General features: G+C 34.6%; 1 protein-coding gene across 1 annotated transcript in view; it reads right to left on the bottom strand.

The window, feature by feature from the left end:
* Positions 1–1294: 1294 nt before the first annotated feature.
* LOC111161296 (TBC1 domain family member 8B) overlaps positions 1295–27132 on the bottom strand; it is a 55580-nt gene continuing 29742 nt past the window's right edge. The window contains exons 8-21 of the mRNA XM_022524878.1: positions 25143–25292; positions 24430–24580; positions 23757–23971; positions 15521–15638; positions 14283–14568; positions 13197–13326; positions 11881–11979; positions 9145–9213; positions 8739–8979; positions 7916–7981; positions 6373–6456; positions 5060–5116; positions 3567–3664; positions 1295–1807 (exon numbers count right to left, since the gene is read on the bottom strand). Of these exons, the coding sequence (XP_022380586.1) occupies positions 1412–1807; positions 3567–3664; positions 5060–5116; positions 6373–6456; positions 7916–7981; positions 8739–8979; positions 9145–9213; positions 11881–11979; positions 13197–13326; positions 14283–14568; positions 15521–15638; positions 23757–23971; positions 24430–24580; positions 25143–25292 (2160 nt within the window). The 3' untranslated portion in view covers positions 1295–1411. The remainder of the gene's footprint in view (positions 1808–3566; positions 3665–5059; positions 5117–6372; positions 6457–7915; positions 7982–8738; positions 8980–9144; positions 9214–11880; positions 11980–13196; positions 13327–14282; positions 14569–15520; positions 15639–23756; positions 23972–24429; positions 24581–25142; positions 25293–27132) is intronic.

A 27132-nucleotide genomic window follows, 5' to 3' on the forward strand; every position in this document is an offset into this window, starting at 1 on the left:
ATCCTTGAATCTCTTTTGAAAGTAACATATTCTGTGATGAGGAATCCCTTTGTGTTAGGCCTTGTTCACAGTGGACTCTTGTCAGAGGCTGACTATACCAATTCCTTTCCAGAAAGGGAGATGTCTTGGGATACTCTATAAAGAATTTTTGCCCTTTTATTGTTTCATATCTGAAAAGTCAAAGGGTTTAAAACCAAAGCCTTTTGTGAAAACAGAAGCTCCAAAGGATGATCTCTCCCCATAATCTCCTAAATCAATTGATGAATAAATTGCTCTTGTCAAAAACAGCACAGAAGATTGAATAGGTGTGGTTTGCCTGTTTTTGTTTTTTTTCTTTAAAGTGCTAACAAAAGCCCATTAGCTCTAAATGGGCTTTCATTGTAATGACTGAAATATAAGAAGCATGAAATATAGAAATCACACATCTAAATCAAACAGATGGTCAAAACTTCTAAGATAGACACCAGCAACTACCTTAACTATCATTACAGACAAGTATACTTTATGAACTTGCCAGACTAACACCGTAATTCAGTCTATTTAATGCAGCTTAAAACATGACTGGTGAAAATTCAAAATCTAAAGCTAGAACCAAAGCAGTCACAGGCTACTCTGAAACAAATGCCACAAAGAGCAGTGCTTAGAAGAATTTCAAGTAATTGCTCAGTCTAATGAGAGACCTATATAGTTAACCAAATTGTTTAACCCTTCTGAAGAGACTGGCTTTATCCAGCTTAAAATTAAATCCAACATTTTTTCTCCTTATATTAGTCCAGAATTTTGAGTTCTTGACTTGTTTTTATCACAGAGTTAGAAGTGTGTCAGCAGCTTCTGAACCGCTCTCAGGTAGGAAGAATGTAGAAGTTACTAAAAAACCATTCATTATTATAAAACTGAATGATATTAACTTTAAAAAGTTAGTATTATTTCAGTTAGATAACTTGAAAATGAGGTTTCCGTATTGTAATCACTTAGATAATTAAGGCTACAGATCTAAAGGCCTGGATTTCCAAAGCTTCTAATAGGACTGAGGCAATATGGAAAGTAAGGTTTATCAATGACACGTCAGCATTACATTTTCAAAATCGTCAGCAATTCATATGTAAATAGCAGTACAAATTAGGAATTTTCTTACTAAAAGTGATATAGTAGTGCCCTCTGGTGGTAACATTTAGCATATTCCCCTGATATTTCATATCCTATGAACTATAAAAAGTTCATTTGTAATGAAGAATATCAAAATTAGAGATTACCACAAAGCAGTGAATCACGGTGCTTCTACATCTTTTTTTTAAACCTTCAAACACACCGATAACAAGATAAATCCCTGATCCCTATTCCCAAGAATCAAACTGACAGCTATAGGAATCTCAGTAAACATGTCTATAATAGGCAATTCCTGTTAAGAGATTTACATCTTGGTTCTACAGCTTAATTGAGAGGTTTTTGCATTTTCTAGTTTCACTTTTACATCTATGGGTTTCTCAAAAAACCTCACCAATGCTGGTTCATTCAACAAAGACGCAAGAATCTGTTCAAATGCAAATGACCACTGAGGTTCTTCCCTCAAAGAGGAGGGATCTTTCTTCAAGTGGCTCTCTGTTTTCCCCTCACTGGGTCCTCCAGAAGCACAGACTGTACCAGAGAATTCTTTGGCTGATGCTGTAGGGCTATGTAGTTTCCTTCCAACTTCTTCCATCCTGAGCAAAAGGCTGGTTACAACAGCAATGGCTTGATACAGCGACTCTTCTTCAGGGTCCCCATGAAATAAGTTATATAGAGTCTTTGAAAACTGAATGAATTGTGACTGAAAGATATAAGTTAGAAATACCACATTTGATATTAGCTTTAGCAAAAAGAAGAGAACTTAGAAGTAAACAGTCTCCTATTTAGAATTCATACCATTTAACCCTCACCATAGAAGTTGCAAAAAACTAAAGACTAATTCCCTAAATAAATCTTGGCTCTAGAGAGATGGGTATAAGCCATGGAGGAAAATGCCTTTTAAATCTTCTCAGATGTTGCCTAATGGGAGTACATTATACACATATATATACAATAATTCTTGGGCAGCTTACCTGTCAGTATTCCTTCAATGTTAGATGGTACTTCTTTAGAAAAGATTTATTTTGCGGGCAGCAGAGGGAGAGGAAGATTCCTGAGCCAGATCTTGATCTCAGGACCCTGAGATCACGACCTGAGCTGAAACCAGGAGTCAAATGCTAAACCACTGTCTGAGCCACCCAAGCACCCCAGTGGTCCTTTTAATTAGGCAAATTCACCTATTTCCTTACATGTGAATTATACATTCATTAACCAATCTTTTTTTTTTTTTTTTAAATATTTTATTTATTTATTTGACACACACAGAGAGAGAGAGAGAGAGAGAGAGAGATCACAAGGAGGCAGAGAGGCAGGCAGAGAGAGGGGGGAAGCAGGCTCCCCGCTGAGCAGAGAGCCCGATGCGGGGCTCGATCCCAGGACCCTGAGATCATGACCTGAGCTGAAGGCAGAGGCTTAACCCACTGAGCCACCCAGGCGCCCCTCATTAACCAATCTTAATGAAAGGCTTAATAAGGAGTTCCCCTTAATCTCTCCAAAGGGCTACAGTGGGCAGATCAGCTAGGAGGACTTAAATTTATGCAAGAATGTTTTGGAAACTATCTAGTAGTACAAGGTCCATTTAGACATGTTTCTCTTTGAAGGCTGAGGTGGGACCCAAGTGGAGAAATAAATTGGTGTGTTTGCTAACTGCCCCTAGATAATCCATAGACATTCCTAAAAGATATTTGTCAATTAAAAAAAAAAAGCTGATTCTAACACAATAGGTCAATCATCCTAACAGAAAAGTTTTTCTGTAAATAAAAAGCAAATATAAGGATTCAGAGTTTGGTACTATTTATTTTGATTAAGGATGTACTTAAATAGTACCAAACTCTTAAGTTTTATTTCTCTTTCTTAGTCTGTAGCACTGCTTATTTACAAAAATTTTAGAACATCATATTGATTCATTTTAAAAAGTACTTATTCAGCTACCATACTGCCCAGTCCACGAGGAATACCGCAGTTTGATTGTTCTCATTTTGGTAAAGTTCTGGAAATCCTCAGTATCTACACCAACAGATTTTAATTTAAAAAACATAAGAACATAAACTGAACAGTTTAAGAGATGGATTTGGAATTTTGTCAAGTAGTAGTCATTAGTATTGTTCCAGCAGGTTCAAATACAAGATGATCAGAAACCAGCATGTGACCTATTTTAGTAACTTCTTACTCCTAGTACCTAACATTGGGTGTGTCATCTAGTAGGCACCAAAAAAATGTTTACTGAATAAATGAACACTTCTAATAAAGCTGGAAATAGGAAACATTGCATTAAATGCATGAAAGCAGAAAATCATTTAAAAATTTGCTATTCTTCTGTGCACATCTGAAACTTACAGAGATGATACGTAGAATATTTAACTATTTTTGTAATAGCATGTTAGCTATTTTAGAGCTGAATACACCCATATTCATAAAAACAAACAAGAACCTAGAAATTTTTATTTGAAAAAATACTATACCTGATTCATTCTTGGTAAATCCTTAATGTTTTCTTCTTTTTTGGAAAGCTCATCTTGCCATTGACTTAGATATGCTTGAATATCAACTTTTCCTTTGCCTGTATGAGTGGAATAAAACCATTTCATAATGAACAGTCCACTCTATTTCTCCAAATCTCAGAAGGAATAACTACTATTGGAAATTATTTCATTAAGATGTGAGATTCTATTAATAACCCCAAAAATTATCTGAATTTACTTTTTATCTCACCCACTGGCTTTCAGAATCTGTTCTCCATTTCCATTAAACTAAAACTTTTACTTTGGTAAGTCTGGGGACTGGGGAAGATGTGAAGAGAGAGGGAGAAGGATTCATTTTTAAACAGTACACCCTGACTTGACAATGTAAATTTCACCTAGATGTTCTCATGCATACTATTAAGTTTAAAATAGCTTCTATATGATGTTCTTATATGCAGATTCTGAAGTGGTCTATGGTGGCTCTTCTTAAAAAAATTCAAAACACTACTATCCATTCATTTCCTTTGAAGAGTTTAATGAAGATAATTAATGTGACTATTAATAATTACTTAAAACTCACTGGAAAACTAGGTAGATATACTGAACAACCTAGGGAAGATGCTGTTGTATTTAAATAGCTCTTTAGCAATTCATTATTTTTTGACTAAATATTACTCAAAAACATAAAAAGGATGATGGATTTTTAGAGAGCAATTTGACAGCCTTGATCAAAATATTAAATGTACGTATTCTTTGACACAGCATTCTCATACCTCTATGAATTTATCCTATTCTAAAGAAATGTGTATAAAAGTATTCTACAACGTAAATATAAAATGTTTGTTCCAACAGAGTTTGTAATACAAATAACTGGAAGTGACCTAAATATCCATCAGTATTGAGCTAGTTATTGAGTTACGGTACAACCAAAGAATGGAATACTCTATACCCATTAAAAAGAATAAGACAGATCCAGTTTCCTGATAGGGAAACTCCCATGATGTATCACAAAACTGAAAAAGCCAATTGTAGAACAGTATTTATGGGATGTTTTCTTTCTTTTTCTTTCTTTCTTTCTTTCTTTCTTTGTTTCTTTCTTTCTTTTAATAGAAGAGAGATGTCTGTATGTGTGTATACACAGAAATGGGTCTGGAAAGGATATAGAACAAAATGTTTTCACATTTACTTCAGGGTGGAATTCAGTGGGGGTATGAAGACTTCTGTTTAAATTTCCTTTATTATCTACTAACTCTCATAATTGAAAATAAATATTTTCAAAATAGTAAAATTAAATGAATATGGGTCATTGACTGTAAGTTCTGAGACTTAATTATCAAGACAAGAAAGGTTAAATTGTTAAACACACACAGAAAAGTGAAAAGGTTCTCAGGACAAATCAATAACCTTTAAACAGAATCCACTATTTGCCTTTATAGCTAACCCTATTCACAAAAAGAGTGACTTAAACTAAATGATATTCCTAATCATAGTACCTTTTTCTGGGCTGTTTTTTAGTGATTCTGCTTCCTTCACATTTGTAGGCTTGGAAACTACAGGAAAAAAAAATTGCATTCTGTAAAATATTTAACAAGTAAATACCTTTTGAAAGTAAAATAATATTTTATATAAAGACTTAGGGACATGTTATTTTCTTCAATTCAGGAAGCCAATTTTAGCTGACATGACCTCCTCTCATCAGAAGAAAAAATTTCAAGAACTTTTATAGTAGACATTTTTTTAAAGATTTTATTTATTTATTTGACAGGCAGAGATCATAAGTAGGCAGAGAGGCAGGCAGGCAGAGAGAGAGGAGGAAGCAGGCTCTCCGCTGAGCAGAGAGCCCAAAGCAGGGCTCCATCCCAGGACCCTGAGATCATGACCTGAGCCGAAGGCAGAGGCTTTAACCCACTGAGCCACCCAGGTGCCCCTACAGTAGAGATTTTTATAGAAAAATATTTATGAAAAAAATCCTAGAAGTATACCAAATATTATTTATTTCTGGGTGGTATTTTCTTCCTTATGACCTTCTTCAAACTAAATTGTGTTACTTTTATTATTAGGGGAAAAAAGCATGCGGGAGGTCAGAAGATTGAGCTACTAATCCTGATTGTGGCAATAACGCATTGTGAACTCTTGCACAAGTCACTTCTCTATTCTGGGTCTCCATGCCCTTACCCATATAAATTAAGGGATTTGATGAGTTGATTTATAAGGACTCTTCAAACTTAATATTCAAACACCAACATATAGTAATTATAAACATATATTAATCAGCACCTATCCCTCTATAAGACATTCATGTTTATTAAAAAAAAAAAAGGCGAAGGACTCAAAAATGAGCTCATAACACTTCCAAATTATGTCTTGGAGACAGACTCATCCCTGTCTCCTACACCTACAGTGATTTATAATAAGTATTCACTGTTTGAATAATAGCTATGACCTTCAATCATCAAAGATTCTATTGTTTTCACTGTATTTTAACAAGGCATGAAAATGGTCAGATACATTTTAGAAATTTCTGCAACATAAAGAAGAAACAAAATGCATTTTCTTTTTAATCCTCCAGTAGACAAAAAATTTCCATAAATCAAAACCCAAAACACATTTCAGTTAATTAGTCAAATATTTATGGGGCACTTACCATGCATTTAGCTCTGTGCTAAGTGTTATGGTAGCACAAAAGAAATATAAAGTAAAATTATCTCAAATTTTATTAATGGTAGCTGGGTAAAAAATTTTTTAAGCCAGGAAGATCTCTGTGAGTGACTACTCATCAAAAAAGACATTTTTAACAGATATTTACCATGGAGCTGACTGAAATAAAGTAATTCTTCCTTGGAAAGTTCATCTCCTTGTGAAGGGTCCTTAGATTTCACTTCAGTATAAGCTGAAAACAGATAACCCAAATCAATTTACTAACAATAACAATTTCCTGGTCAAGGAAATCTGGGGGCAGAAAGTTAAACAAAAGGTCACTATAAGAAAGACATTTGTGAAGAAATGTAGAAGTGGTACTACTCTATAGGAAATAACAAGAAGTACTTGATCACTCTGAGCTCCATGAGTTCTCTTACTTGCTTTCTAAGAGTTTTCTGAGAAAACTAAGAAAACCTGGCATTTTAAAATCTCTGAAAATATAACCTCAGTCATTTAAGAACATCTTCAATAATAAGGCAAAATGAAGTTGAGTGCTGTAACAGATACACAGTAGTTTTTTCTTTCCATTTCTGATCTTCTACTGAAAGCATATTCATTCCATAGCAACATTAAACATTCTAACAGTAATTTGACTTGACAATGTAAAGTCCTTCATAATTAAATTATCAGGTGGTTTAGCTTTGGTTTTTAATGCTCTGTTTGTGATCTGAGTGTGTGAAGAGTCAAAGATGGCTTTTAGATTTTTGGTCTGGTAAAGAATGGTTCCTGGCTATCCTGGGAAGACTCTGAAAGAAATCCCAGGTGTGGCTTTAGACAAATTATGAGGTGCTGTTTGCTTGTGTGAATTAAACCTATCTAAACTAAATGGTACTTTTGCAATGTTCCTTTAGCTTAAAACCTAAGACTGTTTTCCCAAAATATGGACCAAGCCTGAGAAAGCCTCTTAAGGTCGGTGGAAAACACTGAAGAAAACTGGCATTATATGGTAACATTAGGGCAATATGGTAGAATAGAAAGAAACCTGAGCTTGAAGTCAGACCTCGGTTTGAATCCCAGCTATGCAATTTATTAACTATGTGATCTTGGCCCAATAATTTAATCTTTCTGAGCCTTAGTTTCCTTATCATCAAAATTGGAAGGACATTACCACTTCTCAGGGATATTGTGAGAATTAAGTAAAAGAATACCTGTAAAGTAAATGCCTCAACAGAGCAAGTGCTCAATAAATGGTAGCTTTTATTTTGCTTCCTCTTCCAAATGTTTAATATTTCTGCTGCCTAGTCTCATTTTTTTCTGGATAATCTACAGTATTCCACAAGTTTGGCAGTTTGTCTAGAGTTAAATTCTACTCCCCAACTGACAACAATAACAACAATATCACATTTCAATATTATACCAATATTCAAATGGTAGGTAGTTCTTATACATGACCTACCATTAAACTACTATCTTTGTTTGCTGGAAGGAAACTTGTGAAACTTGTGAACCCATCTGTTACAGAGAATCTCTTCCACAGATTTCACTGTAACTAAGCAAAAGTACTGGACATATGATCCATGGGCCACAGTGAAGTAATGACCTGATATCATATTGAAAATTATGTTATTTATTAAAATTTAATATCTGCAATTATACTTGTTAAAATGGAATCAACTCCTGTACACCACTAAAGACTGTTAAGCTCTTACCTGGAGGAATATGCAACTTAAAAAGCAGCTTAAGTTTCTCAGTGAAACTTCCATTGTACATTATATCTGTTCAATAAAATTCAATGACAAATTATCATTATTTTCAAAGATCATTCAATCAATTCCAGTGATACAAATTAAGGTACAGATATTAGCCAGTAATTAGGATTCAAAAACCTTCTGTTACTTAAGGTAACAGTTAAACCATCACCTAGACAGCCAGATTCTCTCCTTCAAGTGTATAAGCAAAATACCCTTTATCAGAAGGAAAAGTGCTCGCCTGATTTCCCTTCCCCCCAACCTAAATTTTCTTTTTTCTTTTAAATGAGGCTTTACGCCTCATCTGAGGAGAGAACAACTCTTCAAGGGGCAATTCCTGGTAAGAAAGTATGCTGGGGTCTCTGGAAAAGCAAAGGAACAATGTAACTGGTGAACGATCTACAGGTACAACATGTTTGTTGGATTACTTCTCTACCAATTTTCTAGGTTATGTGGTTGATTTTTACTGACGGGTGAAGAAGCTCTTTTTGAAGTATCCGTGTGCCTGAGTGGGGGAAGATACAGATATTCTCTTCCTTCATGTTAACCTTTAAAACATCCATATGTAACAGCTTGTTTTTCTGAGAGGGCTGAGTCAAAATGAGACCAATATACTTAGTTTCAGTTATAAACCCAGAAAAAGGTCCACTTATTGCTCAAGCTGGAGATAATGTAACTCAGGCTGATAAAATCTGACTAAATTAGCAATAACAGGCACTACTAAGTACTTCTAGGAGTAGCTTTATTTTTGGCTTTAAAAAAAAATTACTGGACATCATCCTACCAATTGCAGAGGAGAATTCTTTGAAGTTTATAAGGCAGTCAGAGTTTTCATCCAATAATCTGAATGTCCATAAGGCTAGTGAATCTTTGTTTGCAGAATGAGCCCAGGGACTCAACAAGTGATATAACACTCTGAACTGCTGGCAGTCAATCTGATACTGTTCCAAATATGGCAGACTGGGGTCATGGTACTTCAGTACTGGACAACTCAAGCACCAATAATAAGAAAAAAACAGCTCTTTCTATGAAAAATAAAGAGGAAAGTCAGTAAGTCATAAGAAATAATTTTATAAAATTATTTTTTTAAGCATGCGTACTAAAAGAATTAAAGATAAAATATTTAAGAGTGGTTGTGGTAAAATTTTGCCTAAAAGTATTATTTTTCACTTGAAGAAGAACAACAGTACCTTAAAGATGACATAAAGTTCATCCAATTCATGAAGGCTCAATTTCACATCTTGTGATACAACACGCAGCTTTAAAAAGATTAAAAACAATTTAGATTTTAATACTTCAGTATTGAAATTCTTCTTGAATCCACTGAGAAATCTCCCTTTGCTAGAATAAAATCATTTTCTTCTAACCTTTTAAAAGAATAACAAAGATAAATGCGCCAATTTTGCCTTTAAAAAGGTTGTACATAGACTACAATTCAGTTCTACTCTGACATGTACTTTAGCCTTCATCACTTCATACCCAGAGATCATGGCCAAAGGACATCCATTTAATGTCTATAAATATAAGCAACAGTATTCTAAGTCTCCTTCCACATATTCCTCTCTTGCCTCTGAGAAGTCATCAAGTGGGGCTGTCATTAAACACTTCAAAGACATTGGGAGAGATGTGCATTCCCCGCTCTGTGCCAAGTAACATAATCCAAGAAGTAATAAACTTAGACAATATGCAGCTTTATCCTACTACATGATGAATAAGCATCAATGGTACAATGAGTTTGGTATTTAGGAAATTTAAAAGAGTAAAGATAAAAGAATTAGTAAAACTGGAAATTAAAAATAAATGAAATAATAAATAAAACAATAAATAAAACAAAGAGTTGGTTAATTTTAAAAAAAGTAAAATTGGCTAATACCTGGCAAGTGTGATAAAATAAAGCAAAAATAAACATCATTGAGAAGTAAAATGATAATGTAAACATAGGTATAGAGGTCACTTTTAAAGTGTCCAGCACAGAGGAGGTAGCATTAAATATCTATTGAATGAATTCTAGAAACTTTACACCAAGATATCTGAAAGTCTAGATGAAATGGATAATTTTCTAGGAAAAAAGTTAAAATACCGAAGTAACCCAGGAAGAACAAATTCTTGATAGAACTGAAAAGGTAATAAAAAAATCTGCCTTCTACCAAAAGGCAGCAGATCCAGATGGTTTTATAGGCTCAATTACTCAAACTTTCAGGTAATGTATAATTCCCATGTGATCTAAACTATTCTCAAGCATAGTAAAATATAATTTATTTCAAAATTCATTGACATGACATGAGTGCAACTCTGATATGAAAACTAAAGTTAGCACACACACAGAAAGAAAACTGTAAGCCAGTGTCACTTTAACAGAGATGTAAAGAACATAGCTATGTAGCAAAATCATCAAAACAGAATATTAAAATAACAATACGACATGACCCAAATAGGATTCATTTCAAGAATCCAACAGAAGCCTAACATTAGGAATTCCTTAATATAATCCACTACGTTAACAAAGCTGTAAAAATATATAATCGCAAGATATGGAAAGGTCTTTTGATCAAAGTTAACATTCAATATTCATTTTTAAAAAATGTTTGAACCTGAGTGAATCAGTAAGGCTCCTGGTCAACAATAGGCTACTAGTATGGTTGACCCTTGGGGTTTAGGAGCACTTAATACCCCCCCACAGTCAAAAATCAACATATAACTTTTGACTCCCCCAAAACTTAACTACTAATAGACCATTATTGACCAGAAGCCTTACCGATAACCTAAACAGTGGATCAACACATATTTTGTATGTTATTTGTATGTATTTGTATGTATATTACATACTGTGTTCTTACAATAAGCTAGAGAAAATATTAAGAAAATCATAAGAGAAAATACATCCACAGTACTATATTTATCAAAAAAGATCCACGTATAAGTGAACCCACATAGTTCAAACCTATGTTGCTCAAGGGTCAACTGTACTTAATTTTTTGGGAAGTCAAAAGTAACAGGTGGATTTTTGAGTGCACAGGGAACTGGGGCCCCTAACCTCTATGTTGTTCAAGGGTCAACTGTATAGTATGTCCATACTATGGTGTATTTTCAGTATGTTAAGAGAAGTAAGGGAGGTCTATATGTACTGATATGCAATGACCATCATATATTTCTGAGTGAAAAAAGTAAGATGCAGAACAAAGTAACTGATATGATCTCATTTAAAAAACTATATCACTCCCCACACACATGAAAACCAAAACAAGGGGGCTTATGCCAACTACACCACAGTAACATCATTGAATTATTTAATTGAAAGCTAAACCTAGAATCTTCAGAAATGTTTATTTTCCCAGATTGGCATCTCTGAGGACATGGTCTTTAAGCAAGTAGTTTTACAAAAACAATACAAGCTTATGATAAAAGCTCAAACAGAAGGATGCATACACACCCAAGTAAAACTCTCTCCCTTCCAACCAGCAATCTATTAATCCCATTCACCAGAGGCAACCAATGCTAACAGCTTCTTATGTAGTTACCCTAATAATGAAAGGAGAGTATTTAAAACACAGTTTTATATCTTTTTCACTGTGTCTTAGATTTCTGAGGATAATAATATATATTAGCAGCACTAACTGCTATGTCGGTCCGCTGTTCTTACTGATGCAGCACATCACAAATGTGTTATGCTTAAATGCCTGTATCATAACATTCGACAGTAAAGGTCAAATAACAAAACATTTTGGAGAAATCAACATAATTCAACTAGAAGAAAATAATTTACTTCCTCTTAAAAAAAATTTAGAGTAAGCTAAGCTGTGGCAAGGATCTAGCTCAAAAGTTTAGTTATATTCATTTTGTTTACATGGAGTGTCGATTTTTTAAAGGAAGTTGGAAAAAAAACTGTTACTCCAATTGCTTCTCCCTCATTGGGTAGAGATACTCACCACATTTTGCTTTGTCGTTTCCTCTAGGGTCTGTATGACATATAACCTACTTCGACAGCGCATGCTGTGTATATCTTCATAGCGAATATTACCATATTTCTGCAAAAAATATGATTTCAGTAGATACTCATTCATAATAAATATCCACTTCTCCTACAATTGAATTCACCAGACTCAATTCTCAGAGGCCTTGGTTCTATTTCTAGCTATTTTCTTAACTTGTTCAGTGGTTATGCCAATTTTCACCTCCCACATTTCAGTTTTTCTATATATTTACTGGAGAGAATTCCACCTACTATCTGTCTAGCCTAAGTACAAGAACATTGGAAAAAATACTTAGTTTCTAAGAAGAGAATAATTTTCACCTTCTTATATGGTGATAGATATTTAAAAGTGGTCATTACCTGTGAAAGCAAATGAATTTCGTTTCATTTAAAGAATAGCGAACTGGGGGCACCTGGGTGGCTCAGTGGGTTAAAGCCTCTGCCTTCGGCTCAGGTCATGATCCCAGGGTCCTGGGATCGAGCCCCGCATTGGGCTCTCTGCTCAGCAGGGAGCCTGCTTCCCCTCCTCTCTCTCTCTGCCTGCCTCTCTGTCTACTTATGAGCTCTCTCTCTGTCAAATAAATAAATAAAATCTTAAAAAAAAAAAGAATAGCGAACTGAAGCACAGGAGGCTATATAACCTAGGAACAGTTCACAGAAATCGCTTTTATACAGTGGACTATTAGTCATAAAAAGAAGGAAATCTTGCCATTTGCAACAACATGGATGGACCTGAGGGTATTATGCTAAGTGAAATAAGTCAGACAGAGAAAGACAAATATGACATGATTTCAATTATAAGTAGAATCTAAAAAATAAACAAAACAAAATTCAGACTCATATATACAGAGAACAGAGCAGTAGTCGCCAGATGGGAAGGGAATTATGGGGGGGTGCAAAATGGGTGAAGAGGATCGAGAGGTACAAAGTTCCAGTTGTAAAATAAATAAGTCCATGGAGATATAAAGTACAGCATGGGGAATACAGTCAATAATATTGTATTAACTTTGTATGGTGACAGATGATAACTATACTTATTGTGGTGATCAGTTCACAAATGCTGAATCCCTATGTTGTACACCTGAAATTGATATAATATTGCATGTCAATTATACCTCAATAAAAATACACAAATAAAGTGAAATTGGATTTTAAATTCTGTCTTTACTCGTATTATCATCTTACTTTTAACATGCCACTAGAGATAGAACTATAGTACCAATCATTTAAATTATACTATGTAATTATATTTGTGGTATTAAAAAAACTTACCTCATTTGACTCTCTAATCAAATCTGTAATATCCACTTTCATATGACTGCTTTTTTCATCACTCACATTTGAACCCTGCTGAACACTTGAAGGCAATGGGCTATCCTTATTAGTGACATTGTCAAAGAACCTATCCAAAAGTAACAGTAATATAAGAATGAGTGGAAGTAAATGCAAGAGGAAGTAACAGCTAATTTCTCCCTAGTTAGTTAGAGGTTAGTGTCAACTGAGAGGACAAAGGATGGTCTTATGAAGAAGTGGAATTTGAAGATGGTTAGGAATTAGGAGGACAAGGGAGCAGGGAATGGGATGGTGAAATTATTTCAGAGGCAGGGAGGAGAGTACAAGGAAAGCAAATAGGCTCAGAAAGTACTCAGCAAACACCACATAGCCCAGTAAGGGTGGAATATAGACTATGTAGAGGCAGGAGAGGAGAAATAAGAAAGGTAACACAGAGTATTCTGAATGTTCTGAATGCTCTCAGTGTTTAGATTTTATTCTGTACAAAATGGTATTTGATGCATCATTCCAGCAGTTACCCTAATCAAATATTCATTCATTTAACACACACATATATGGTATATACACACACACACACAAACACACACATACACACATACACACACTACACAAGTGCTCCAATATAAAGTAACATTCACAGAAAAAGCACTGGATAAATAAAACTCAGCCTACCTGATTGAAATTACTTGAAAACCAGAACAATTTCTTCCACTGGATATTTAACATTATCAACTACTCTTCCCCCTTCAAGTCACTTTTACACAATAACACTTCATGGCTCAAACTGGAACTATGAGAAGTCCCAGCATACTGAACCAACAACAGCAGTATAAATGTGTATGTTACCAAGTGGTTTACTTCAAAAGGGATTTACTCTTATTGTATTCTATTTGGAAACAGAGAAGGGGACTTAAGTCCTAGATTTTTCATGCAACTAGCTCTGTGGCATTGGGCAAATTGTTTGAAGTTTCTAGGGCTCAGTTTCTACATCTGTAAAATAAGGGAGCTGAACAACATCATCTCCAAGCGGCTCTCCAGACTGAAACACTATGGTTCTGACAGTACCTGTTTAAAGCTGTCACGGCTTCAGCATCATCTTTACATGTGAGCAGTTTGTCCAAATTATAGTCAAGTATTGCCAGTCCCAGCTGTAAAATAGCCTTTATTCCATCATAGAAGAAGCAGTCCACCACATTCACAGCACTTTCAATAGGCAGCACACTAATAAAAAGTGTGAGGAACCATGAGAGAGAAACTGAGGAAAAGAATGTCATATCGGTCATGTGTTCTGTCAGCTGGGGAAGGTGATCCCTGATAAGTTCTTCAAAAACTGCCTGATCCACCAAGGCACCTGGCAAACATAAAAGGAAGTTTAAAAATGAACACCTTTCAAAAGGATTTGTTTCTGAGACCTTCCCACTTGTTAGTATGCCAATATATCTCATTTCTATTGCTTAAATTATGAACTTCTTCAATGCCTTTTCTGTATTTCACACATCTCTTTATCTGCTAGCAAAGTGTCATGCATCAAGAAGCACTTGAGAACCTCAGTTCAAATTTGTTTGAAGAGTAATTTATTGAATCTTTATTATGTGCAGAAACCTGTAATAGGTACCATAAGAAATATACCAATTAATGAAATAGCCTCATCTTCAAATGGCTTAATATCTAGTAGATCTAATATCTAGTAGATTTATCTAGTAAGATAAATACACAAACTGTAATGAAAGACAATATAATCAATAACCCAGCCATGATACTGAAGGCTTACAAGGGCACAAAGCAGAGACTACATATGGTATTGTGGTAGTGTCAACATCTATAAATATCTGATGACTAAAGAAAATATTATATAATTAACTAACCAAGAACTTGATCCTTCTTTCAAATCTGGCAAATATGAATACAGTTCATACAAACATGGAGACTTTAAGCTGGTTAAAAATCTACCTCTCATCAAGAAACAATTAACAATGTTCCAGTAGCTCTGGATACTTTAGATAACCACTGTTTCAGCAAAATAGAGAAGGTAAACCTAAAATTTCTATTTTATTAAGAAACGGACCAAGTATTTTGTCTTAGAAAAGCAATGTATTAAACAATCTTTCCAATCATATATTCAGTACAAAAAGCACTTCTCTTCAGCATGTGAAGTGACATTTTGATACTGCTTGCATTTTGTATATTTCAAAACCTAATTGATCAGTTCTCCCATTTGATATGTAATTGGATAGACAAGAGACATATAAATTGTTTAGAAAAGAAATATGTGCTTATCTATGGGATGTATGTGTGTGTTTTACCAATGATTCGACGGTTAAAATAATCAGGCAACATTCGTTCACACACAGCAACCAGAAGCCAAAAAGCTTCTTCCTCTTTTGCATACAGAAGCAGCACTGAAGTTAAGATGTTCATTGCCTAAAATTCACAGAAAAAAAATGATAAACAAACAAAAAATAAATAAATAAATAAATAAATAAATAAATATTGTTCGGGTGATAATTACATTTCTTCCTCAAACCCTAGTTTTCAGCAATAAAAACTATGAAAAAATAATCATAATAGAAACATATAAGAACTCTGAGCCAGTCCAAAGCAAAACAAGGTGAATTTAGGCTAACATTGGCTGATCAGTTACTTAACAGCAAATCCAAAGAAAATAAAGCAGTAATACGAATGTAGAACAAAATAAGTAAAACCTCTATAATTTTAGACAATTTCAATGAGTAAAATATCTTAATTATCACAAATCTGGGAAAAAACATAATGCTCAAAAACACATTAAAATTGGAGAAAGAAACTTCATCTGTATTTTTTTTATTGTGCTATGTTAGTCACCATAAAATACATCATTAGTTTTTGATGCAGTGTTCCATGATTCATTGTTTATGCACAATACCCAGTGCTCCATGTAATACATGCCCTCCTTATTCGTCAGTATTTTCAACTACCTATAGAACATTCTTCTATCATCCTCAATTGATATTCAAATTGACGTCAATTATCCTCAACTGTGTTCAAACTAAACTTCTTTTTTCTATTAAATAGGATTCTCTTCTTTGCTATCCTAATTTTCATCACGCTAGAAATCCTTTATCCAATTTGTCTTTATAGCCTAGAGTTTCTTCTTATAAAATGCCTTAGATCTGCTTTATCCTCTCTATTCCACCCTAACTTTCTCCTTCTAATCTATCTTGCATACAAATATCAGATCATTACTTTTATATAACATTTGGCCATAGCAAATCCTTTTACTATAAAGGAATAAAACTTTAATATATAGAATCTGGAAAAATTGGAGATGTGTGAAGAAAATTAAATCTCCTGTATCTTACCTACCCAGAGATCACCACTGTTAACAAGTTGATGTGTGTGCGTGTGTGTGTGTGTGTGTGTGTGTGTGTGTGTGTGTGTGTGTCTTTTCCTTCCTTTTTCCGCCTTCTAAAATCTGGACCAAACTGTTGATTTTTTTCACTAAGCATCACATTATACATTTTTGATGACATTAAATAATTCTTTTCAAGCAGTGTATTTAATAACTATGAAATAATCCAGTAAATTGAATATACTATAAGTTATTTAACCATTCTACTACTGTTGGACATTTGGTTTGGATCCAATTTTTCACCATTATGTATAACACAGCAATGAATATCTTTGTATATATATCTTCATCCAACTGTTTTACTCTTTTCTCAGGAAAGATATACAGCAATGAAAGTATTCAATCAAAGAATGTTATTTTTATTTTTTATCTTTAAAACTTTATTATTTGAGAGACAGAGACAGAGAATGCACAAGTGGGGGAGAGGGGCAAAGGGAGAGGGAGAAGTAGGCTTCCCACTGAGCAGAGAGCCCAAGCAGGGGCTCAATCCCAGGACCCTGAGTTGAAGGCAGATGCCTAACTGACTAAGCCACCCAGGAGCCCCAAGAATATACTACTTTTAAAGACATGATATTATTGCCAAATTGTATTACAGAAAGACTACCAATTTATATTTCTGACCAATAGTGTTTGAATGTTTATTTCACTGCTTCTTTGCCAATACTAAATACTGAGAATTGTAATAATTATAATTGTCCTTGTTGATTTGATAGTGAAAATAGTATTTCATGGTTTTAACTTTAATTTCTTTGAGGCTGAACTTTCTTTTTTAGGCTATATTAATCCATCTGTACTTTTGGTTCTATAACTAATCTTTTCATGTTCATTGCTCATTTTTATGTTTTAATACTTTTCTTATAGATTTGTGTACTAAGGATGTCGATTATTTGCTAGATCTGGCACAGTATTTGACCTCAGGTTTAGTTTTTTTAAAAGATTTATTTATTTATTTGAGAGAGAGAGAAAGAGAGTGTGCCCAAGCACAACAGGTGAGGGCCGGGTGTGTGGTGGGGAGTGGAAGGGGTGGCTGGGTGGAGGGAGTGACAGAGACAATCTCAAGCAGACTCTTTGCTGAGCATGGAGCCTGATCCGGGGCTGATCTCAGGACCCTAAGATCACAACCTGAGCCAAAACTAAGAGTCAGATGCTCAACTGACTGAGCCACCTAGGCTCCCCTCAAGTTTACTTTTTACTCCATCAAGTTTCCTATTCAAGAAGTCATAATGGGCGGGGGTGTTAGTGAAAATGGCAGAGTAAGTCCCTCTGAAAATGTTCTCCTCTATACAGGCAACAAGAACACTGGCTAATATTGTCAGAATCAATTTTTCAGAACTCTGGAAATTAACCAAAATCTTAGAACAATTCAGAAAGCATTTATTTAATAAAATGGCTGAATCTCATTAAAAAGTGAGCTCTTTGGCATTTTAAATTGCCCTATACCCAGCCTCCCTCCTCAGCTTCATAGTGGTCTTAAAAACCAACATTTCAGCAATCGTGGTTAAAAACACCTAGCAGCCAGCCACCTTACAGAACATACAGGGGCTAGAGCTCTTTAGGAGCTCCATTTCCACATAATTGTCATTATTTGACCTCTCTGATGGTTTCTTTCCACTGAAAGACCCCACTCACAAGGCTGCATTTACTTGACCTAACACAGGGTTCATGGTAAGCAAAGAGCCTTTCCCCCAGAGTGTTTGTTGAAAACAACTGGAGGCAGTTTTTGAACACATCTGTGGCTTGCTGAGGCAGTGGTTAACAGTTGGGTCAAAGGACAGACTAAGAAAGGGTTAAAATGAAAAGCTGGGGAATGAGATATCCATAGGGGTACTAACCAAAAAGATAAAAAGCAGAGAGAGAAAGGACTTAAATTATTAAAATCAGAAAATAGTGAACATTATTACCAATCTTAACAGAAATAAAAAGGACTATAAGGGAATGTGCTAACAAATTAGATAACCTTGATAAAATGGATAAATTCCTAGAAAAACACAAACTACAGAGACCAAATTAAGAAGAAATAAAAAAATCTGAATAGACTTATAACAAGCAGAGACTGAATTAGTAATGAAATAATTTCCTGCAAAGAACCCTCTAGGGACAGATAGCTTCATTAGCAAATTCTACCTAACATTTAAAGAAGAATTAACATTAATTCATTATAAACTCTTAAAAAAAACAAGAGAAGAAGAAATACTACCCAGCTCATTCTATGAGGCCCTAATACCAAAACCAAAGTTATCTCAAGAAAACTGTATCAATATATTTTATGAACATAAATTCTATGTTCAAATTTATGAACAAAAAGTTCTAAACAAAATACTAGCAAACTGAACCTAATAACACATAAAAAGAATTATACACCAAGACCCAGTGAGATTTATCTTGGAAATACAAGGTGGTTCAACATGTGAAAATCAATCAATGTAATAATACAGGATATTAATAGAATAAAGGGAAAAAAATCACATGATTATCTCAATGGACAAAAATTGTTTGACAAAATCCAACACCCTTTCATGATAAAAACATTCAACAGAGTAGGAGTATATGGAAACTTCCTCAACCTAATAGAGAACCTACAAAAAACCCACGGCTAACATCATACTTAATGATGAAACACTAACTGCTTTCCCCTAAGATAAATAGTAAGACAGGAATATGCATTCTCACTACCTCTCTTCCACACTGTACCAAAGGTTATAGCCATGTCAATTAGTCAAGAAAAAGGAAAAAAAAAAGATATCCTGATTGGAATGGAAGAAGTAAAAATATCACCATTCAGAGTCTATGATTTTATATGTAGAACATTCTAAGGAATCCACAAAAAATCTACTAAAACTTAATAAGCTCAGCAAGATTGCAGTATTCAAGATTAGTATATATAAATATCAATCTTATTTCTATATACTGGCAGTGAACAATTCAAAAATTAAATCAAGAAAACAATTCTATTTACTATATCAAAAAGAATAAAATATTTAGAAATAAAATTAACAAAGGAAGTACAAGGCTTAGGCAGTAGAAACTATAAAACAACTTTGAATGAAATTTAAAAAGAACTAAATAAATGGGAAAGAAAGATATCCTGTGCTTGTGGATTAGAAGACTTAATTGTTCATATATAGTATTCCCCAAGTTCACCTACAGAGTCAACATAAATGACTATCAAAATCACAGCTGGCTTTTTCTTTTCTTCCCAGAAATTAACAAGCTAATCCTAAAATGCATGTGGAAATGCAAGGAACCCAAAAGAGCCAAAACAATCTTGGAAAAGAATAAAGATATAGGACTCACATTTCCTTATTTCAAAAGTTACCACCTAGCTGTAGTAAAGAAAAAAGTGTGATACTAGCATAAGAACAGAAATATAAATCAATGAGATAGAATTCCAAGTCCAGAAATAAACCCTAATATTTATGGTCAACTGATTTCCAATAAGGGTGCTAGGGTGATTCAATGAGTGAAAGAATAGTTTTTTCAACAAATACCACTGGAACAACTGGTTATCCACAAGTAAAGTAATGAAGCTGAACTCCCTCCATATACCATATATAAAAATTAACACAAAATAGTTCAGAGACCTAAATTTAATCATCAAAACTATAAAACTCATAGAAGAAAACATAGTAAATCTTTTTAAGCTTGGATTAGGCAGTGGCTTCTTAGATAAGACATCAAAGGCACATACAATAAAGAAACACAGATAGACTGGACATTATTAAAGCTTTAAAAAAACTTTAACAGATTAAATTAAATCAAATTAAAACTTCTGTGCTTTAAAGGACACCATCAAGAAAGTGAAAGGACAACATACAAGGTAGGAGAAAAATTCGCAAATATTATATCTGATAAGGGATTGGTAACCAGAATATATAAAGAACCATTAAAACTCAACAGTACCAAGATAAAGAACATAACTTTATAAACGGGCAAGGGATTTGAATAGACTTTTCTTCTAAGAAGATATACAAATAGTCAATAAGCTTATTAGGGAAATGCAAATCAAGACCACAATGAACTACCACTTCACATTTACTAGAATGGCTATAATCAAAAAGAGAGACAATAAAAGTGTTATTAAGGATGTGGAGAAATTGGAACCCTCAGTACATTACTGGTGGGAAGATAAAATGGTGCCGTCTCTGGGAAATAGTTTGGTAGTGCCCCAACATGTTAAACATAGAGTGACCATATAATTCAGCAATTCCACTTCTAGGTATATACCCAAAATAATAAAAAAAATGTCCACACAAGAAGCTGTACATGAATATCCATGGCAGCATTTCTCATAATAGCCAAAATATTGAAATAACCCCAAATGCCCATCAATCATTGAATAAACAAATATGGTATATCCATACAATGGAATGTCATTCAGCCATACAAGGAATGAAGTATTAATGCATGATACAAAATGGATGACCCTAAGTGAAAGAAAGTAGACACAAAAGACCATACATTTTATCATTCCATTTACATAAAATGTCCTTAACAGGCAAAGTCACAGAGGTGGAAAAGTAGATTAGTGATTGCCTAGAATTGGGGGTGGGGTGAATGGGGAGCAACTTAATGGAGCATCTGAGGGTGATGAAAGTGTTTTGGAATTAGGTAGTAATAGTGGTTGCATGACATTGTGAATATCATAAAAACACCAAAGGGTAAAGTCTGTGGTATGTGAGTTATATCTATCTATCTATATATATATATATATATATATATAGATAATCTATATATATCTATATCTATATATATAGATAATCTATATATATCTATATATATATATTAAAGGAATCTATATATATATAGATTATCTGTATATATATCCATTAATTTATCTATATATATCCATTAAGATTAAAGGAATCTATATATATATAGATTATCTATATATATATATCTATATATAGAGATTAAAGGAAAGAGAAAAGAGAAGAAGGGAAGAAAGAAAAGGAAGAAAATAGATTAAATAGATGGAAGGAAAGGAGGGAGGAAGGACAGAGTGAAAGATGAATAAAGTTAGCTAGTCAGTTAGTCCTAATGAGTCAGTATGGCTTACGTGGCTTCTTGATCAAAAGAAACAAAACCTGCTTATCAAATTCAGAATTTTCCCAGGCTTGAATGATTCTCCATGATCTTGTCCCACACAAACTTATTTACTTCTTTGATTCCAACATGAACCTAGCCAGTCTGATCTCCATGACAGGCTTATTCTCACCTGAATGGTATTGCTTTTATTGTTACCTTAACTCAGAATAACTTTCCTCTTGCCCTCCATGTTTCTAACCTTATTCTCATCTTTTAGAGAGTTTTATTTATTTATTGAGGGAGTGAGTGAGAGAGAGAGTGCATGTGTGTGAGTGGGGCAGAGGGAGAGGGAGAGAGAGCACTTCAAGCAGACTCTGTGCTGAGCATGGAGCCTGACATGGGCCTGATCCCACCACCCTGAGGTCATGACTGGAGCAGAAACCAAGAGTCAGATGCTTAGCTGATTGAGCCACCCAGGCGCCCTCTAATCTTTAAGAAGTCAAAAGCAACTGCCACCTACTCTGAAGGTGGCTCTACACTACTACATATAGATAATGTCATAGACTCTGTGAGTGTTCATTCTTTGAGGAAAGAAGCACTACACTTCTTACCTCTCAGAGATCCTAAAATACTGTAAATACTTGTGATTTAGGTGATTCATTCACTTAAACTGCTTTTCAAAAAAATTCTCTATTGATAAGATTAATGAATAGATAGGATTGATACATAATCATTATGAGTGCTCAGCTGATTATAAAGCAATGTGTGGCTGAGAGTACTAGCTATCCACCACAATCCAATCTCCCATTTTTCCATAGAATCTGGACACATATACACTGTCACACTCTATTTTGCAGACTTTTTTATAAATAGGTGTGGTCATAAGACCAAGATCCTCCAACACAATGTGGATGAAGTGATGTATACACATTCTAGGCCTTACAAGCCAATAAAATCTACCACAATTGTTTCTCCATGCTCTCTCCTGACTCCTGTGGGGGTAATGGTAATGAAAGAGCACCTTGGAAGCCATGTTTTGAAGATGACAGGGCCTGCTGTCAGCCTAAGTCCCTGAATAATTTCATAAAGGAGAGCTGCCTACTGACTTAAATACTTGCTCTTCTCTATTTATTCCTTTGAAGAAACTTCTATTGTGTTTAAGCTATTACCTCTTTGAAATTATTTTTGTTAGCAATCTAGCATCCCTAATTAATACAGTGTGCTCCTAAAGGATTTTTTTCAATGATTTCCCCCACTACCTATAAAAAAATTCAAACTCCTGACCTATCCCAAACTACCTTATTGATTTTTTTCTCTACTTTGCTTCATTCACCCTACATTTCTACTAAACAAAACATGGTTCTATATATAATCCATGTTTACCTCCCTGTGTTTTGTTACACTGATCCCTTTACCTAGAACATTCTTTCATTCCAGCTCCATACATCCAAAATTCACCAATTAGCAAGACCTAAAAAAGTGACCTCTTCCCTGATTCCTCCTTTTCTGATTCCTCCAGATGAAAATAATTTATCCCTATTATAAATCTTAATAGAACTTCACATTTCTTTAATTTTGCCCACTTGTTTTTTATTTGCCAATGAGTATGTTTTAATACTTACTCGTCTGTATGCTTTCAAGGGCAGGCTCCTTATATGATTCATCTTTATACAGTCTTAAGCACTTAGCACAGTATCTTTTTTTTTAAAGATTATTTACTTATTTATTTGACAGATCACAAGTAGGCAGAGAGGCAGGCAGAGAGAAAGGGGGGAAGCAGGCTCCCCACTGAGCAGAGAGCCCGATGCGGGGCTCGATCCGAGGACCCTGGGATCATGACCTGAGCCGAAGGCAGAGGCTTTAACCCACTGAGCCACCCAGGCGCTCCAGCACAGTATCTTTTACAGAGCAGGAATTCAATAAATATTTGTTAAATGTAAAAGAAAAATGAAGTAATATCAATTCTCTTAAGTATTCCCACTACCATCTACTTAGATTAATAATACCTCCCATCAATCTCAGGCTTCTCTGTCCTTCTTATCACAATTTTCAAATTAATGGAGCTCTATTTAATGTGATTTTACCATTGGAACATGCACACAGATGGGCTCATAATGAAGTCATACCTGGCAGTATCCAATTTTGGGATTCCTGTATGCATAAGCAGTGAGTACCCGCCTCAGAGCAGATATGCCAGTGTCACTCTGAAAGGCTGGGTGTTCAGGCAGGGAGCGACGCAAATCACGTTCAATTTCTTCAGTAGCCAAGTTGCAGGTCCCTAAGGACTGCTCAACCATTTCAGCATAATAGCCAGGATTAGCAGCCATGTCATTAACAGCACCTGTATAGATGATTGCATTAACATACAAAAGAAGAAGAATGTAATCTACTCTTTGCATATATACATAAAGAATCGGATTACTTTAAATTTAGCTTTATACTCAAGTGATGTCCTAGTACAAACAAAAGAAAAGGCTTCACTAGAATCTATAACATCAGGATACCAATTTTATCCAATAGAATTTTCATGAACTGTTTTTTCCCGTTTAAGTTTCCTTTGAAGGTAGAGATAGAGATACCCCCAATTAGCTGTATCTTGCCTAATAAACTAATTTGCTCAAACAATAGATGTGTGGATTCACCCGTAAATACACGGAACTACCTTATACTTTTTGACTAATCTGCATTCATGATGAATGAGACTTTATTCTAGCCATCATTATAATTATTTTTACTTAGTGCATAACTTCTAGAAGGGGCATAGCTAATGTCTATTAATAAAGTGAATATATGTAATACCTGAAAAAAGCATCCAGAGCTCTCCTCTTAAGGTCTCTGGAATCCCTCTTACAACCAGATCTCGAGTCTTTTTGGTCCGAAACATGCTAACACCACGCCCACATTCTGTAAATAGGATGTTCCATGACTGTTCCTTCATCTTTTCTTTCAACTGTAACAAAAAATCAACCAAGTAAACATGGTGAGAAATTAACTTCTTTCAAACAATCTGAAAACTCTCTTCATTGTGACACAATACTTATGGAAATCAAGAACACAGAAAATCAAAATCAGTATTCACAGAGGGGTCAAACACTGGACCACTCATCACAACTCTTCTGAATCCACGTGAGCATAACAGCTTTAATTTGCTATTTTAATTCTTACCTAAATTCACATAAAAATGGGAAAAGCATCAGTACTTCAGCGATAAAGCTCTGAATCATCATTATCCCTCAATCACCTTGCTTTTAGGATTACTGACAACCTATGCAAATAAAACCCAATGTTCAATTTTCATTAATTCTTGATAACAGCCCTTTTGTTTTTTTGTTTTTTCTGTAATAGCCCTTTTGTGTAATGGAATGAAAGAAGTCACACAATAATACTTGCTAGAAAACGTTTTTAAGCACCAAAAGAAGAGTTTTCAGTTGTGATACCTTCTAATCTGCTCTAAGATTTTTATTTTTGATCAACTGTTTCAGTCCATAGATTCAAGTATTTTGTTTTCCTACCATTTTGGAATTAAGAGTCTCCAAATTCTGAGGGTGAAATACTGTCATTAAGGCTTCGGTGTTCACAGTTTTACTGCATTCTCTCTGACATGTCAAAGATTGTACCTCAGTATTATCAGATGGATCTGTAGATTCAGAGCTAATAGGAACCTGAAAAAGAAAAAATGTAAATTGTCCCAAATGTATGCTTAAAAGTTTCTGCAAGAAGAAAAAGTACTAATGCTTTATGTGTCATTTATAAACCACAATCAATCTACATAATAAAAATTAAAGCAATGTCTCAGAGAGACATTGTTTTTCTATCAAAATCAGAGATGTCAACAAATCAACGTCTGGAACAGCATACCCAGGACTTTAGTGAACCCACTCCCTTATAAAAACAACAAAATACTGGCAAAAGATTTTAAAAGTACCAGATCAGAACACTGGAAATTTACCAAAGGCACAGAATGAACTGAAAAGCATCGATTACAACTGAAACTAATGAAGCGCAGTAGGAACACCAGATTCCGTAAAGTTTTGTCTTGAGGCTAGTGTCATCATCCCTCCCTCCCAAGCTCAGAGGTATGGTAGCCATGAAAGCCTGTGTTAACACAGCCAATGGATCTTTAGGCGCTTCATTAAATTCCCCATCCCCAAGAACAAACAGTATTTTGACCCAAACTAACAGCTCCGTAGAAAATCTCCATTCCCAGGGTGGCGTTATCATTTGATTTGATTCAGAGCTCAGGTCTAGGAAAAAATCCTCATTCCCCAGGGCCTTTGAGAAAGCCATGGGGATTAGGCTGATAACATCACAGCTGCCTAAGGCTATGATTTCAGTTTGGAGCAAACCAGAGCCCGGCTAAAAATCTAAAAGGAAGATCTGGATAACTAGGTAAACACAGGGAACTTTGAAAGACTGTAAAGTATTCTTGAGGATCTGGATGTATGTATGCATGTACAGGGGTGTGAAACTGCCCAGGAAAGAAAAGGGGCATTGGAAGGCCCCAGTCACTCAATTCTGGCTGATTCTGAAGGTAAGCAATGAAACCTAGGCTGGATTTATAAACTGCATGAAGTTTGAGATATACCTCCATGTAAAAAAAAAAAAAATTCCCCTGGTAAAAAGTAGAAACTTAATGGTTCAAGGCATCTATAAGGAGCTCTTCTGATGCATCACTGGCTGACCACCAATTTATACTGACTCATGGGGGTAATCCAAAAAAGTCAGGTTTAAAAATAAAAACAAGAACTATTAAAAAAAAAAAGCAACCAACAGAAAATGGCTTTGAGAGGGCCCAGCTCCTAGATTTTGTAAACTAAGAATGTAAAATAGCTATTGTAAATATATTAAAAGAATGAAAGGCAATTATGTTTAAAAAAAAAATAAAAGACCAAGTTAAAAAGTGGGCAAAAAATCTGAATAGAGACCTCAACAAAGAAGATATAAAGATGACAAATAATCATACAAAAATGCTTAATATTATATCACTGAGGAATTGCAAATTAAAAAAAAAACAATGAGATACTATTGGCTATTATAATGGTTAAAATCCAAAACACTGACAATAACAAGTACTTGCGGCTGAGGATATGGAAAAAGAATTCTCATTAATTGCTGGTGGCAATGTAAATGGTACAGCCACTTTGGAAGATGGTTTGGCAGTTTCTTAGAAAGCAAAACATAGCCCTACCATATGAGTCAGGAATTGTGCTCCTAGGTATATAACCAAGTAGTTGAAAATGTATGTCTACATAAAAATCTGCATGTGAATGTTTATAGCAGCTTTATTCACAGTTGCCAAAAACTGAAGGCAAACAAGGTATCAAGAGGTGAATGGATAAACACGGTGGTATATCCAGATAATGAAATATTTTTCAGCAATAAAAAAGAGACTATTAACAAAACATAAAGAAAAAGAAAATTTGAACTTACTAATAACATGTAAGGGAACTGAATCTGTAATCCAAAACCTCCCACCAGAGAAAAACCCTGGAGCAGATGGCT

This window comes from Enhydra lutris, unplaced genomic scaffold (genome assembly GCF_002288905.1).
Source record: "Enhydra lutris kenyoni isolate GAN:26980312 unplaced genomic scaffold, ASM228890v2 scaffoldscaffold83, whole genome shotgun sequence".
In the NCBI taxonomy this organism is placed as follows: Eukaryota; Metazoa; Chordata; class Mammalia; order Carnivora; family Mustelidae; genus Enhydra; species Enhydra lutris.